General features: G+C 38.8%; 2 protein-coding genes across 3 annotated transcripts; both read left to right on the top strand.

Moving 5' to 3' along the window:
• The first annotated feature begins 961 nt into the window (after positions 1-961).
• Positions 962-3,100, top strand: LOC107752954 (homeobox protein HMX1-like). Of its 2 annotated transcripts, XM_016569050.1 has the most exons (3): positions 968-1,036; positions 1,144-1,579; positions 2,155-3,100. In XM_016569050.1, the coding sequence occupies exons 2-3, from the start codon at positions 1,309-1,311 to the stop codon at positions 2,748-2,750; spliced, it is 867 nt and encodes a 288-aa protein (XP_016424536.1). In that variant the 5' UTR covers positions 968-1,036; positions 1,144-1,308; the 3' UTR covers positions 2,751-3,100. The 2 variants fall into 2 exon arrangements, with proteins under 2 accessions (XP_016424528.1, XP_016424536.1); XM_016569042.1 differs by having other exon boundaries at positions 962-1,579.
• A 1,306-nt stretch (positions 3,101-4,406) lies between these two features.
• Positions 4,407-5,737, top strand: LOC107752946 (homeobox protein HMX2-like). The gene is made up of 2 exons (XM_016569031.1): positions 4,407-4,752; positions 4,860-5,737. The coding sequence occupies exons 1-2, from the start codon at positions 4,548-4,550 to the stop codon at positions 5,372-5,374; spliced, it is 720 nt and encodes a 239-aa protein (XP_016424517.1). The 5' UTR covers positions 4,407-4,547; the 3' UTR covers positions 5,375-5,737.
• The last annotated feature ends 6,201 nt before the right edge of the window (positions 5,738-11,938 follow it).

Below are 11,938 nucleotides of genomic sequence, written 5' to 3'. Positions count from 1 at the left end.
TTTATGTAGTAGGCTATAATTTAGGTTTTGATATTCACAAACTATGTTGTAAAATGTTTAGTCAAATAGCTTATAAATATTTGTCGTGATAAAATCACATGGTTTTTAAAATTAGCTTTAAGATAAATATACTATTTAATAACTGAAGCAAGACAAATATCACGTTACACCAAAGAAAGTAGGCTCATTTTTAAGAATCAGGTAACAGCTATCCGTTTACAATTTTAAAGAAAAAGAATTAGCCATTACATTGTTCTCATGCTTTATAGCGCCTAACAGGCCAAAAGACATCGATATTACTATTTCGTGCCAGTTTGGGTTCCTAACATATTTTTGTAATAATCAGCTTTTTTTAACAATCTAAATTATTTCGAACTGTTGATAAGTTCTGTTTTTCTATTTCTATGACGACAAGTGCTTAAAAATGCCATATGCGCTCAAATAAATATCCAGGGAGCCACATGTCTCCGATTTAAACAGAAAAACCAAACGCAACAATGTATTTGTCCGATTAGTGTGCTGTCAGGGCCAGGAACAAGTTTATTGCAATTTACTGTTAACGCTCGAAAAAAATATATAAAATTATAAAATTATATAAAAAATTATATAGGCCTACATATATTTAAAAAATTAATTTAATGAGTCAGTAAACGTAGGCGATCTAATAAGCTTGATGAAGCTTAGTGTTTTACAGATCCTAACCAGTAGGCCTACCAAAAAAATTATCCCGAACGTTTTAGCTGTGGTGTAAACATATTATTTGACATATTTAAATGCACAACATATCCTGGGATGCCCCGAAGAAGGCTGTCTCAATGCCAAACAGTGGCGTTTGCTGTAACGTTGTTGTGATGTAGCGACCGATCCGACCAATAGACGGAGCAGCATCCGATTCTACGAGATCCCCGGCTGACGCGATGCGATGATCCACTATCTGTATTTTGATTTGCTCCCTAATTGACCCAAATAAAGCCCTCTGTGACAGGGGTTCCACCGACCCTGAGGCACGATCAAAAGCGAAGTCGAATTGGAGCCGGTAATACCCTTTTACAAATAATCCCATTTGCTATTGTGCTCGTCCAATAGCAGAATGCCCTCCGCTTGTTAAGCATTTTACTTGACTTGGATTTTTCTTTACTACAGCCCCGCTTCTCTCTGGACTGGCGCCGTGGACGCAATAAGGATTTAATGCTGGAGCAGTGGTTGAGCGAGGATATTATTCGGCGAGGAAGGAATAGATGCTTTTTGCTTAGAATTCGCGCATCACCCGGTTATTGCTGTAACTGATAGCCTATATTTGTACGAGCAATGCATGACAAAAGCCAACAACAGCGTACTTCCACCACATCCAGTGGCTCGTCGTTTTTTATCGAGAATTTACTTGGCTCTTGTAGGACAGAAAAGTCCGTCCGTCCTTTAAAGGATAACGATGGCATGGAGCGAGAGATGGTTCTTAAGGCCAGCACTAAAGCGCATCGCAAAGAAATGTGCAGTCAAGCATCCAGCACAGGCTTCAAGACAGAGATGTGTCGGAGCGCACAATCACCCCTGGACTGGTATGGACGGGAAACCTCAGAGAGTAAGTTGCGGGATATTGTTCAAAACTCCTCATAATTAAGTCAAAAATCGTAAGTCAAAATAATATAGAGATTTCTTAATCTGAACAGTGGTATCTAAATTAAAGATTTAGTTTAAATGAGAACACAGGCTCAAATGGACTGTGCTTTTTTCTTGATGGAACAGGCTGACTTGCTCATTATTAGTTCCCAACTGAATAATTATTTTCCGTGTTAGTGTACAGCACCAATTATGCTACTGGTAGGTCCACATTAGTTTTAAGCCTCATTAGGTAAAACCAACAAAAGCAACTGGAAAGTGCGGAGCAGCCGAGTCACAATAAAAGACTTCCCAAACTCGTTAAAGGCTTAACAGTGCAATTGGTTTGTCTGATTCGTTAGCTCTGTAAAGCTGTGAAAGCCACAGGGAGAGGGTTGGCTGCGTTCACACAATAGCCTATTGCACTTAAGGGAACTCTCTGATTACGAGCTAGAGAGCAGATTTTTATATCACTTTGGGAACATCCGTCTGATCAATTACAGTATTATAACATGCATTTCTTAAACACTTATACGTTCCTTTAATCATTACTTTTAGCAGGTCCAAAAGAAGAAACTCGCCATTCCAGTAAACATTGCCGCAGCGACAGGGACACCCCAGTGGCCTCTGAGCTTCTTGATGGAGCAGTGGACCGAAAAACGAGCGAGTGTGTGGGTGACGAGGGTGAGGACGCTCGACAGCTTTTCGACGAGCGTTCTGGTCACGACACTTCCGAGCCAGGCTCGGCCCGGAAGAAAAAGACCCGAACTGTGTTCAGTAGAAGCCAAGTCTTCCAGCTAGAATCCACTTTCGACATGAAGAGATACCTTAGCAGTTCTGAGCGTGCTGGCTTCGCGGCCTCCCTGCACCTGACCGAGACGCAGGTGAAAATCTGGTTCCAGAACCGCAGAAACAAATGGAAAAGACAACTGACCGCGGATTTAGAGGCTGTTAATTTTAACCACATCTCCCAACGGATTGTACGGGTGCCCATCTTGTACCACGATAAAACGACACCCATGTCGACTCTCAGTTTTAACGTGTCTCAAGTCTCGCCACCAATCATGGGCTTCTCAAATTCAGTGAACTATCCATTATCGCCCTTTGCTCATTCAATGAATTTAATGACTTCGCAAATGACAGGCCTTGTCTGATCTATTGTCCGATGTATATTGACAATAGTGGACCAATGACAATTATCAATAATGTTTCTGAATGGTGCAATAACTGAGTTATACATATCCTGCTGGAAAATGTAGTACTGATGTCTCCTGCATCCAAAGAAAAGAAAACACCTATCACAAGATCACAAGAAAAATGACAAGTTTGTGTTAATTGTCACTGTTACCTTTCTATGATATATAGTCTTCTGTGCATGGGGGCCCTCACCAATATAAGGGCAACACTTGCTTTGTGCAAATATATTTTTATTCAGAAACACCGATTTGTAAGTTTTGTCACTTTTTCACATTATACATTTTAATAAACGAATCACGTTAAAGCAAGTATGATTTTCCTGTAAATGAGTTCTACTTCTATGAGCTTAGAAGACGTCAAGACTTTACTGGACAGCGGAAAACCAATATTCATTTATATGTACCATGCAAAATATATTTCCACAGGTGTCCAGATTATCTCGATTAGGTCTTCTTGGGGTATTGCCTTTGAAAAATATGATTTAATTTCAGAGCAGTAAATCAGTGCAACACCATTATTCACAAAGAAAAGGTGTGGTTAAAAAAGGCCCTCTTATCAGCAGTCCGTTCTTGCCAGAATACAACAGAAAACGCGATACTAAATTCAAACACTCTGTTGAATTGGATATGTACAATTTACGCAAAATAATACAGGCCTAATTTAAACGAATAAAGCTTAAATATCAACTGTATACATATACAGGTTCACAAATAAATCTCATACTCACTACAAAGCAGGCCCGCGACTACCGGGCAATAAAATATTCACTTGCCAATTTGACAACTGAATAATGATATGAAAATATGATTTAGCAATTTTAGGACAACATTATTTTATTACATTAAGTCATACAAAATCATATCATTATAGTTTAGAATGATTTCAGATGTATTTCAGGGTCCATTTGCATGTCCTGGATGCTTAAATGAAATCTTAATTGTGGCTACGGACTAAGGGTTCAGTAAAATAATATTTATTACAACATTATCATCCGTGTATGCTTTCAATGTTCAACAATTAGCTAAATTATTAAATGCCCCAGAAATAGCGACTTAAAATAACTAGAAAATCACTTAAGTCAATGTCTTTCATTTTTGTAATAGAGTAGTCATTGTACGGCTAAGATAGTTCAAAAATAATCATACAGCTGTTTCTGCAACAAACACTGCATTGCCACAAAATAAAAATGTTGTGTACTAAATGCAAAAGACAGCGAAACTTTGGTAAATAACCAGAGTACACATTTTTCAACATTCGGAATTATCTCACATGAAGTGCAAGAAGCAAAATCATTATTTTAACGATAAAGTTGCTATAATTAACTGAAAGTTCATCTGAAAAAGTCAAAGCCTACATTGACCTCCCTTTGTTCTGGAATTAACACCCCACAAGCATCATCAAACGAGCTGGAGAAGGCTGCAAAATAGGCCTCTTACTCTTTCCTTTTCTTAAGAGCTCTCATAAAAAAAAATAGTAAGCAGTGCAGTTCATATATTGAAATATGTGTACCAGATGTCTGGATAGGTCTGAGCTCTAACTCCCACCCCCCTCTGCCATTGGCCGCCGCGCTGTCTGATTCTCATGACCAATAAACGATGGGGAATCGTGCTCTTCCGGTTAGTGGACTAACAGTCTAGGCAAACGCAGCAGCACTGCACGCCGTGGAGCAATGGTGCTCGGAGAATTGAGACGTTAGTTTATGAAACGGCAAAAAGGAGACACTGACAGCAAGGACCCCGCATCTAACGGAGAATATGAGCAAGGAGGAGGCGTCATGTCGACCCGCTTCTTTGAAGTTTACCATTGACAACATCCTCAACTCCAAGTCGAGTAGCAGAAACTTTGATAGCTGTCATTCAAAGACATCTCTTGTAGTGTGTCGGGATGGCTGTCTGCATCATCCCGGAGGCAGCGAGGATCAATGCAAAGAAGAGTCAGATGTAGGATTGCACACCATTGGTAAGAATATTGTTTTTCATTTTGACACAAAACAGCTATAATATGTTATTAGTAGTAGCCTACTGTAATGTTTGAACGAATATTAATAGCATCTGCCTGGCTTTCAGATAAAGTCAACAGAGCGGGAGATGGAACCGTGGACGTGCTCAAACCCGTCGACACGCGCAGCGAGAGCACGGACAGCTGCGATGACAGGCAACAAAAGAACAACGGCAAGAAGAATAAACTGATGACGAAAAAGAAAACGCGCACTATATTTTCAAAAAGACAGATCTTCCAGCTGGAATCTACGTTTGACATGAAACGCTATCTGAGCAGCGCGGAGCGCGCGTGCCTGGCGAACTCTCTGCAGCTCACCGAGACTCAAGTCAAAATCTGGTTTCAGAATCGACGGAATAAATTAAAAAGACAACTGTCTACTGAACTGGAGGGACCGACTAGCGATTTCAGTGATATTGGAAAGACGGTACCGCTCCCCGTTTTATATAAAGAGAATAATCTGCTCGGAAGGTGCATGCTTCCAATGCCTCTACCAGTCGTGTATCCTGGAGGTAGCGCGCCTTACTTTTATTTCTCAAATACCAGCAAGTATTTCAGCCTGTTTGATGGAGATATGAGATGAGATATGACTTAGAAAAGACCCTTGCACAGGGGACACAGTATAGCTCTAACAAAACCGACAACACGGCCCAATTTAAATTTTGATAACAAACATTATCGGCCTTTTTGTGTGTTTTGCTGAGAACATTGTTCAGCTATCGGTCAGTAAAGAAGCTGGCTTGTATTTCTATGCAAAAGCCTATTTTATTTATTGTATGCTGTACCAAATTTTATAAAAATAATAACACCTAGCATAGCCTATTATACCCCGATTTCAGTGCATCACATATACTGGCAGAAATGCCAGTGCCAGTCACCCTGTCTTCACATGACAGGAAATTATAACACAAATGTTTTACTGTTTACATTTTTATTATTATTATTATTATTATTATTACATAATATGCATGCCTTTGTATTTTAAATGGCCCTCTAATTCCAAAATGAGCAATTAAAACGTATTTAAGAGAACGTATTGGTTATTTTACTTTTAACGCATGTTTGTATGTTTATTCCTTTTAGTTTTTTATCGTTTTCAGTATAAATTGGCCAGTTAAGTAGGCTATACTACCAGTATTTACATCTTTTATCGAGTGTCATTAAATGTTCTGTTTTACACTTGCTTCAAAAGAAAACTTTTGTGTCCTGGCTTTTTTGTATTAGTAACTTTTTATCCATTTAAGAACGTTATATAGGCTATAGTTGTTGTAGTTTTGATAGGCTGTTGAATCAGTTATAGCCTAAATATCATTGCAAACTAGGTCAGACTCACGGGTGTTTATTAAACACGTGAGTCTCATTAGAAATGTTAGAGTCTCATGATCTTGAGGAATTATCTATGGCAAGCCAACAAAATCTCACCGGAAAACAAAGTAAATTCCGATGACCAAGCCTATTATACTCGGACTAAGTCTCAGGGTTACAGACCCCAATTGGCGGCTTATTTCACCTGAGGATTTATCCTCTAACTCTGTAAAAAAGTACAAACGCGGAAATGTGTTACCTACGTCAGTGCAAATAGGCATTACAAAGCTCTACAAAGGTGCACTTTTACACGCAGTTAGTGCTTTATGCAGCCTTCTTGAGGAATTATCTATGGCAAGCCAACAAAATCTCACCGGAAAACAAAGTAAATTCCGATGACCAAGCCTATTATACTCGGACTAAGTCTCAGGGTTACAGACCCCAATTGGCGGCTTATTTCACCTGAGGATTTATCCTCTAACTCTGTAAAAAAGTACAAACGCGGAAATGTATTACCTACGTCAGTGAAAATAGGCATTACAAAGCTCTACAAAGGTGCACTTTTACACGCAGTTAGTGCTTTATGCAGCCCACTTCAAGTGTTCCACGTCATACACATTACTCAGTGTTCATCAATATATTTTAAAACGAATAGCTGAGATTAATTTACGTGGTTGTCAGAGCTCAACAGCAATACTTTTATTATTATTTTTTTCCCCCCAAAATTAATTTTTTTTATTTGTGTCCTAAACAATCTAAATAATTTGCGTGTACGAGTGAGTAATTTATATATAGTTTAAACGTTAGATGTTAGAATCTCGACGTTAGCCTTTACTCTGAAAAGAACATGATTTTGTCATTACAACAGTTACATTCTTTATTTCATTCTTAACACATTCTTTATTTCATTCTTTTATATCATTATTAATTCTTGTTTTTTATGAGGTCATGTTAGGCCAAGGTACAGTTTCCACTGAAAGTGTGAAACTTAAGAAGGTGTCTGTTGTCATTTGGGTCCTGCTCTTCAGCTCTGTTATTCACAGACTCTTGACCTAATTTAATTCTTTCAGCCGCTGAAGACGTGGCAAACGATGTCTTGCTATTCTTTATCTCTCGCAGTGGTAGCAACTAATAAGTTATTAACTAAGTAAGACACGTAATTATTAAAAGTTTTATAACGCTTGATAATTGTTTTTCCAAAAAGCAATAATGTTGACTGACGTTATTTGCCCGAGGATAACGAAGAGGGATTACCTTAAGGTTAAGTGTTTAATTTTCGACGAGCGTTCTAGTGTAAAATTAGTTGTTTGTAAACAAGCTAAAACGTTATGATCATCTCTTTTTACACTTTTTACTACTCTCGACTGCAGCGATTAGCTAACAATTCAGTCATATAGCTATAGTGAAACAGAGATGTCACTTCAAAAATTTATTCTAGAAAATTTTAAACGACAAACAACACATTCAAATCGACTTTAACATTAAACATGTAAGAAAAAATAAAACGCCTCGACTGTTGCTTTATTTAAGCTATAAGCCAGAGCACTGAATACAGGTAACATACAATTCTCTAACGACATGAGTATTTTTAAACCTCGCTCAGATCTTGGGATGATTTTTTAAATGTTTTTCAATGGTTTCCTGTCACTGAAATAGTTTGTTATGGATTTCAACCTGTGGAAAATTAAAGTTACTTAAGGCTCAATACCCTTTACCATCTGAATATATTTTTGGAGACAATAAATATTTTAAAAACAACTGTAATACAAGTAGACAAAACTTTGGAAGCTTTCGACAACTTGCTGGATAATGTGGCATAGTATTTCTTTTACAGTATGCAACAATTTCACGCACCTGGAAAAGCGTTTAATACTACAATCTTTATATAGGTCTTAATATCTCAAGCATTAATGGGTTGAATGCTTTGTATCAATGATGTAACCTCATAATCAAAATGTGGTTTTGAATAAGGCACTATGGAAATACTAGTTGACCACTGCGAATTTTACTTTTATTGATGCATTAGACAGAGAACTTTCAAATCTAAAAATGTCAAGGTTAGTATTTTCACAATTACTAAAAAAAAAGTCAAAACTTTATTAAACTTTTCATCTTGGCCAATATTAACTTCTACAACCACTACTGTCAGTCTCATTAACACATTAGTATTTCTCCACATAAGGTTCTGAAGTAGCCAAACACTTTGGGCCTTTAGGGCCAAAGTGTCAAAGTACAGTGATGCCGTCCACTTCACTAAAGCCTTTTTTTTCAACCAAGGAGGGAGTCTGATTTGGTTCTGAGGTGGCAAGCTAATCACTGTGATTTCAGTATTGGATACCTAACTCCATCCATCTTTTGCTACAATACTGCCCATTAACGCATGGAATCTGTTAATGGTCTAGAGTTGCGTATATCTGTAAGGAGGGGGGAGAGCAGACTTCCTGTCTCTGTGAAAGAGTGATGTCTCAATACAAGGAGAACACCTTCTGTCATCCTGCACTTTGCTCCAAAACCACAAGGTTCAAATGACCTTCCACCCCTCCACTTTATATCCCTGCCGTCTTTGGTCCCATGGCCAAAATGAGGAGAAAAATCCATTAAAACCAAGGCCTGATCAAAGAGGCCACAACACAAACATGCCATATGTACAGGTTTAGGGGTATCAATGACTACAGCAGGTTATGGATGCCTCTGTACAATAGTATTGAATGATGGCACCTTTAACTGTAGAATAAATGATGGTTTTGAGTTTCACGAGTCACATAATGTTTTCACGTGAAACGGATATATTACAAACACTATATATATATATATATATAGCCTATAACAATTTTTACCTTTCATTATATCTCCATTACATTAAGGGTTAACAATCTGAAAGAAACCGTGGCTAACATACTATATTCAAGTTCTGGTCTTATGTCCGAGTATGCAATTAATGCCCAAACCCCTAAAACCTAAGCTGAATCATCCAGGTACGCCCAAGAGCATTATGTGTGTGTGCATAGGTGCAAATGTGTCAGTGTCTGTACAAAGGTGTGTGTCTGTGCGCTAGTGAGTGTGTCGGGTGTTTGGGTCCTCGAGATAGCATCTCCTAAAGTGGCCTCCTGTCGGCCGCCAGAGACTCTCACATTTCCGAGTGCTCTGATGCTTGCGCTTGACAACAGCAGTCCACAAGGCACCTGAGCTCTGGAAGCAGACATGCTGTCTGCGTGATTGACAGCTGAAACAGGAAGAGGTGTGGCTGACCATTTAGAAGTGATTATGTAGTCACTTGCCAAATCGAACCAAGATGAACTTTCACCAAGGAAATTGCATATATCAAAGATTTTAATTATATATAGAGTGGCTTTAGAAAAGAATCACCCCCCTTTAAAATAATCACATTTAGTTGCTTTGCAGCCTAAAAAGAAGACGGACACAGTTTTTGTTTTATCCAGCTGTATTTACTCAGTGCAACTTATAACATCTAATTGAAAGATATAACACCAACATCCCTGTTGAAAAAATCAACATATGCTTGTTAGGTATGAAGCATGGCAGCTGATTTGAGCTGGTTTAAGCTGGTCTATTATTAAGACGTCTATAAGAAGTGGAAGGTATTTGGTACAACACAGACCCTCCCTGGATCAGGACGTCGCTCCAAACTGGATGAATGAGCCAGGAGGAAACTGGTCAGAGAGGCGACCAAGAGGCCTACAGCAACTCTGAAGCAGCTGCAGGAATTTATTTTATTATTTTTTTTTTTTGCCTTTTATTTGATAGGACAGTAGTTAGACAGGAAACAAAGTTGGAGAGAGAGATGGGGGCCGGGATCGGGAAAGGTCCGCGAGCCGGGATTCGAACACAGGACGCCCGAAGCGCAACAGCGCTACATGTCAAGGCACTGCCCACGAGGCTATAGGCGCCGACAGCTGCAGGAATTTATGACAAAGTGTGGTCATTGTGTGCATGTGACAACAATATCATAAATTCTCCACAAATGTGGCTTGAATGGGAGCGTTGCAAGAAAAAAGCCACTCCTCAAGAAAGGCCACATGCAGTAGGTTTACCTTCCAACATGACAATGACCCAAAGCACACAGCAAAACTCAGCACACAGTGGTTGAAGGAGAAAAAGGTGAATATCATTGCATGGCCTAGTCAGAGCCCAAACTTAAACCCCACTGAAAATCTGTGGAATGACTTGAAGACAAATATTGCAAAGTGTCGATGTGAAAAGTTAATAGAGACATTTCCCAACAGACTAAAGGCTGTAATTAAAGCAAAAGGTGGTTCAACAAAATACTGACACAAGGGGGTGATCCTTTTTTCAACTCAGTGATTCTGTTTTTTATTTATTTTAATTTTTTTCTGACATATTGGTGTTATATCTTTCACTTGGATGTTATAAATTGCACTGAGTAAATACAGCTGGATAAAACAAAAACTGTGTCTGTCTTCATTTCAGGCAGCAAAGCAAGAAAATGTGATTATTTTAAAGGGGGGTGATTATTTTTCTATACCCACTGTGTGTGTATATACACTGTTTTTTATTATAGAAATTGTAATCAAATGTAATGTTGATTTAATTATTAATAAGAATTTATTTTGAATTTTACCTCTAAGCGAGATCCCAATTCGTCGGTCATCCGACGTGACGTCGAGAGTGACCGACTGAAAGGGAACATACCATTCACGTCATAGTCTATCACTCGCTGATGTTCAATGAGCATTAACTTGTTCTGCATACCTCATGTATTCACACACATACTTGTAAGCATGCATACAAAAAAACAAAGAACAACTTAAAAGTGGACAGAAGTGTGGACAGCAATTCTGTTATGAGGTTCCATTGTCCACATTGTTCGGCACAGTTCTGGGTCAAGTAGCCTCAGTGGGGGTTAGTGGTTGCGTCTCTGTACATCTGTCTTCATTGTTCCACTTTTTGTGTGCGTGTGTGTATATGTACCGTTCTGCTTGACTAGGAAGTGGCCTATGTTTCTGGGGGTCCTCCAAGTACTTTGACCTCAAGACCTTTCTCAGTTCTCTAACAGAGGTCGTTGTCACTGGCAACTGGAAGGAAAGCACCAGAAAAAAGTAGAAGATTTGAAGGAAATGCTGTAGGCATGCACTGTCCTTTAGCCATTTATTTTGCAGAGCTGATTAACACTTCACTACATCCTTGATCTCATGGTAGGTTAACTTTGCTTTAACTTTTTTACAATCGTAACTTTCATACTAATTCTACAATGCATATGCATATTGCAGCATCAGACATCTATTTACCTCTACAAGTACAAATTTTCTTTTACTCATACTCTAAGACTGTGTAAAATAAAACTGAGTGTGAAGTTTATGTAAGCACCCTCATATTTGACAAAGGCATTTACAGCAATGGGTTTAATTTTTGATTAATTATAACAAAAACAACAATCAAAATGAATTGAAGACAATGTGATTTAAAGAAGATGAAAAATGTTTGATAGACTTTGTTGGACAGAGTGTGTGCAGGAGTTTGGGGTCCACTAATGGCGCTTTTCCACTGCATGGTACGGCACGGTATGGCTCGGTACGGTTCACTTTTGGGGGGTTTTCCACTGGGTACAGTACCTGGCACCTGGTACTTTTTTTTAGTACCACCTCGGTTGGGGTTCCAAGTGAACCGTACCGTTACCAAAACGTGACGTGTAAACTCTGCTGATCACGGATTGGCCGGAGAGAATCGTCACTACCTGCGTCACTGAACTTGCGACACAAACACAAAAGAACCGCTAGATTTAAATCAGCACAGCCAGCGAAGGATCGAACGCAACCGTTTTGAACGAGCGCACCTTTTTTTAAACAACCAAAAAGTGGCTGTT

The sequence above is a fragment of the Sinocyclocheilus rhinocerous genome, unplaced genomic scaffold (genome assembly GCF_001515625.1).
Source record: "Sinocyclocheilus rhinocerous isolate Xijiao unplaced genomic scaffold, SAMN03320098_v1.1 scaffold1634, whole genome shotgun sequence".
In the NCBI taxonomy this organism is placed as follows: Eukaryota; Metazoa; Chordata; class Actinopteri; order Cypriniformes; family Cyprinidae; genus Sinocyclocheilus; species Sinocyclocheilus rhinocerous.
This window is presented reverse-complemented; position numbering and strand designations above follow the sequence as displayed.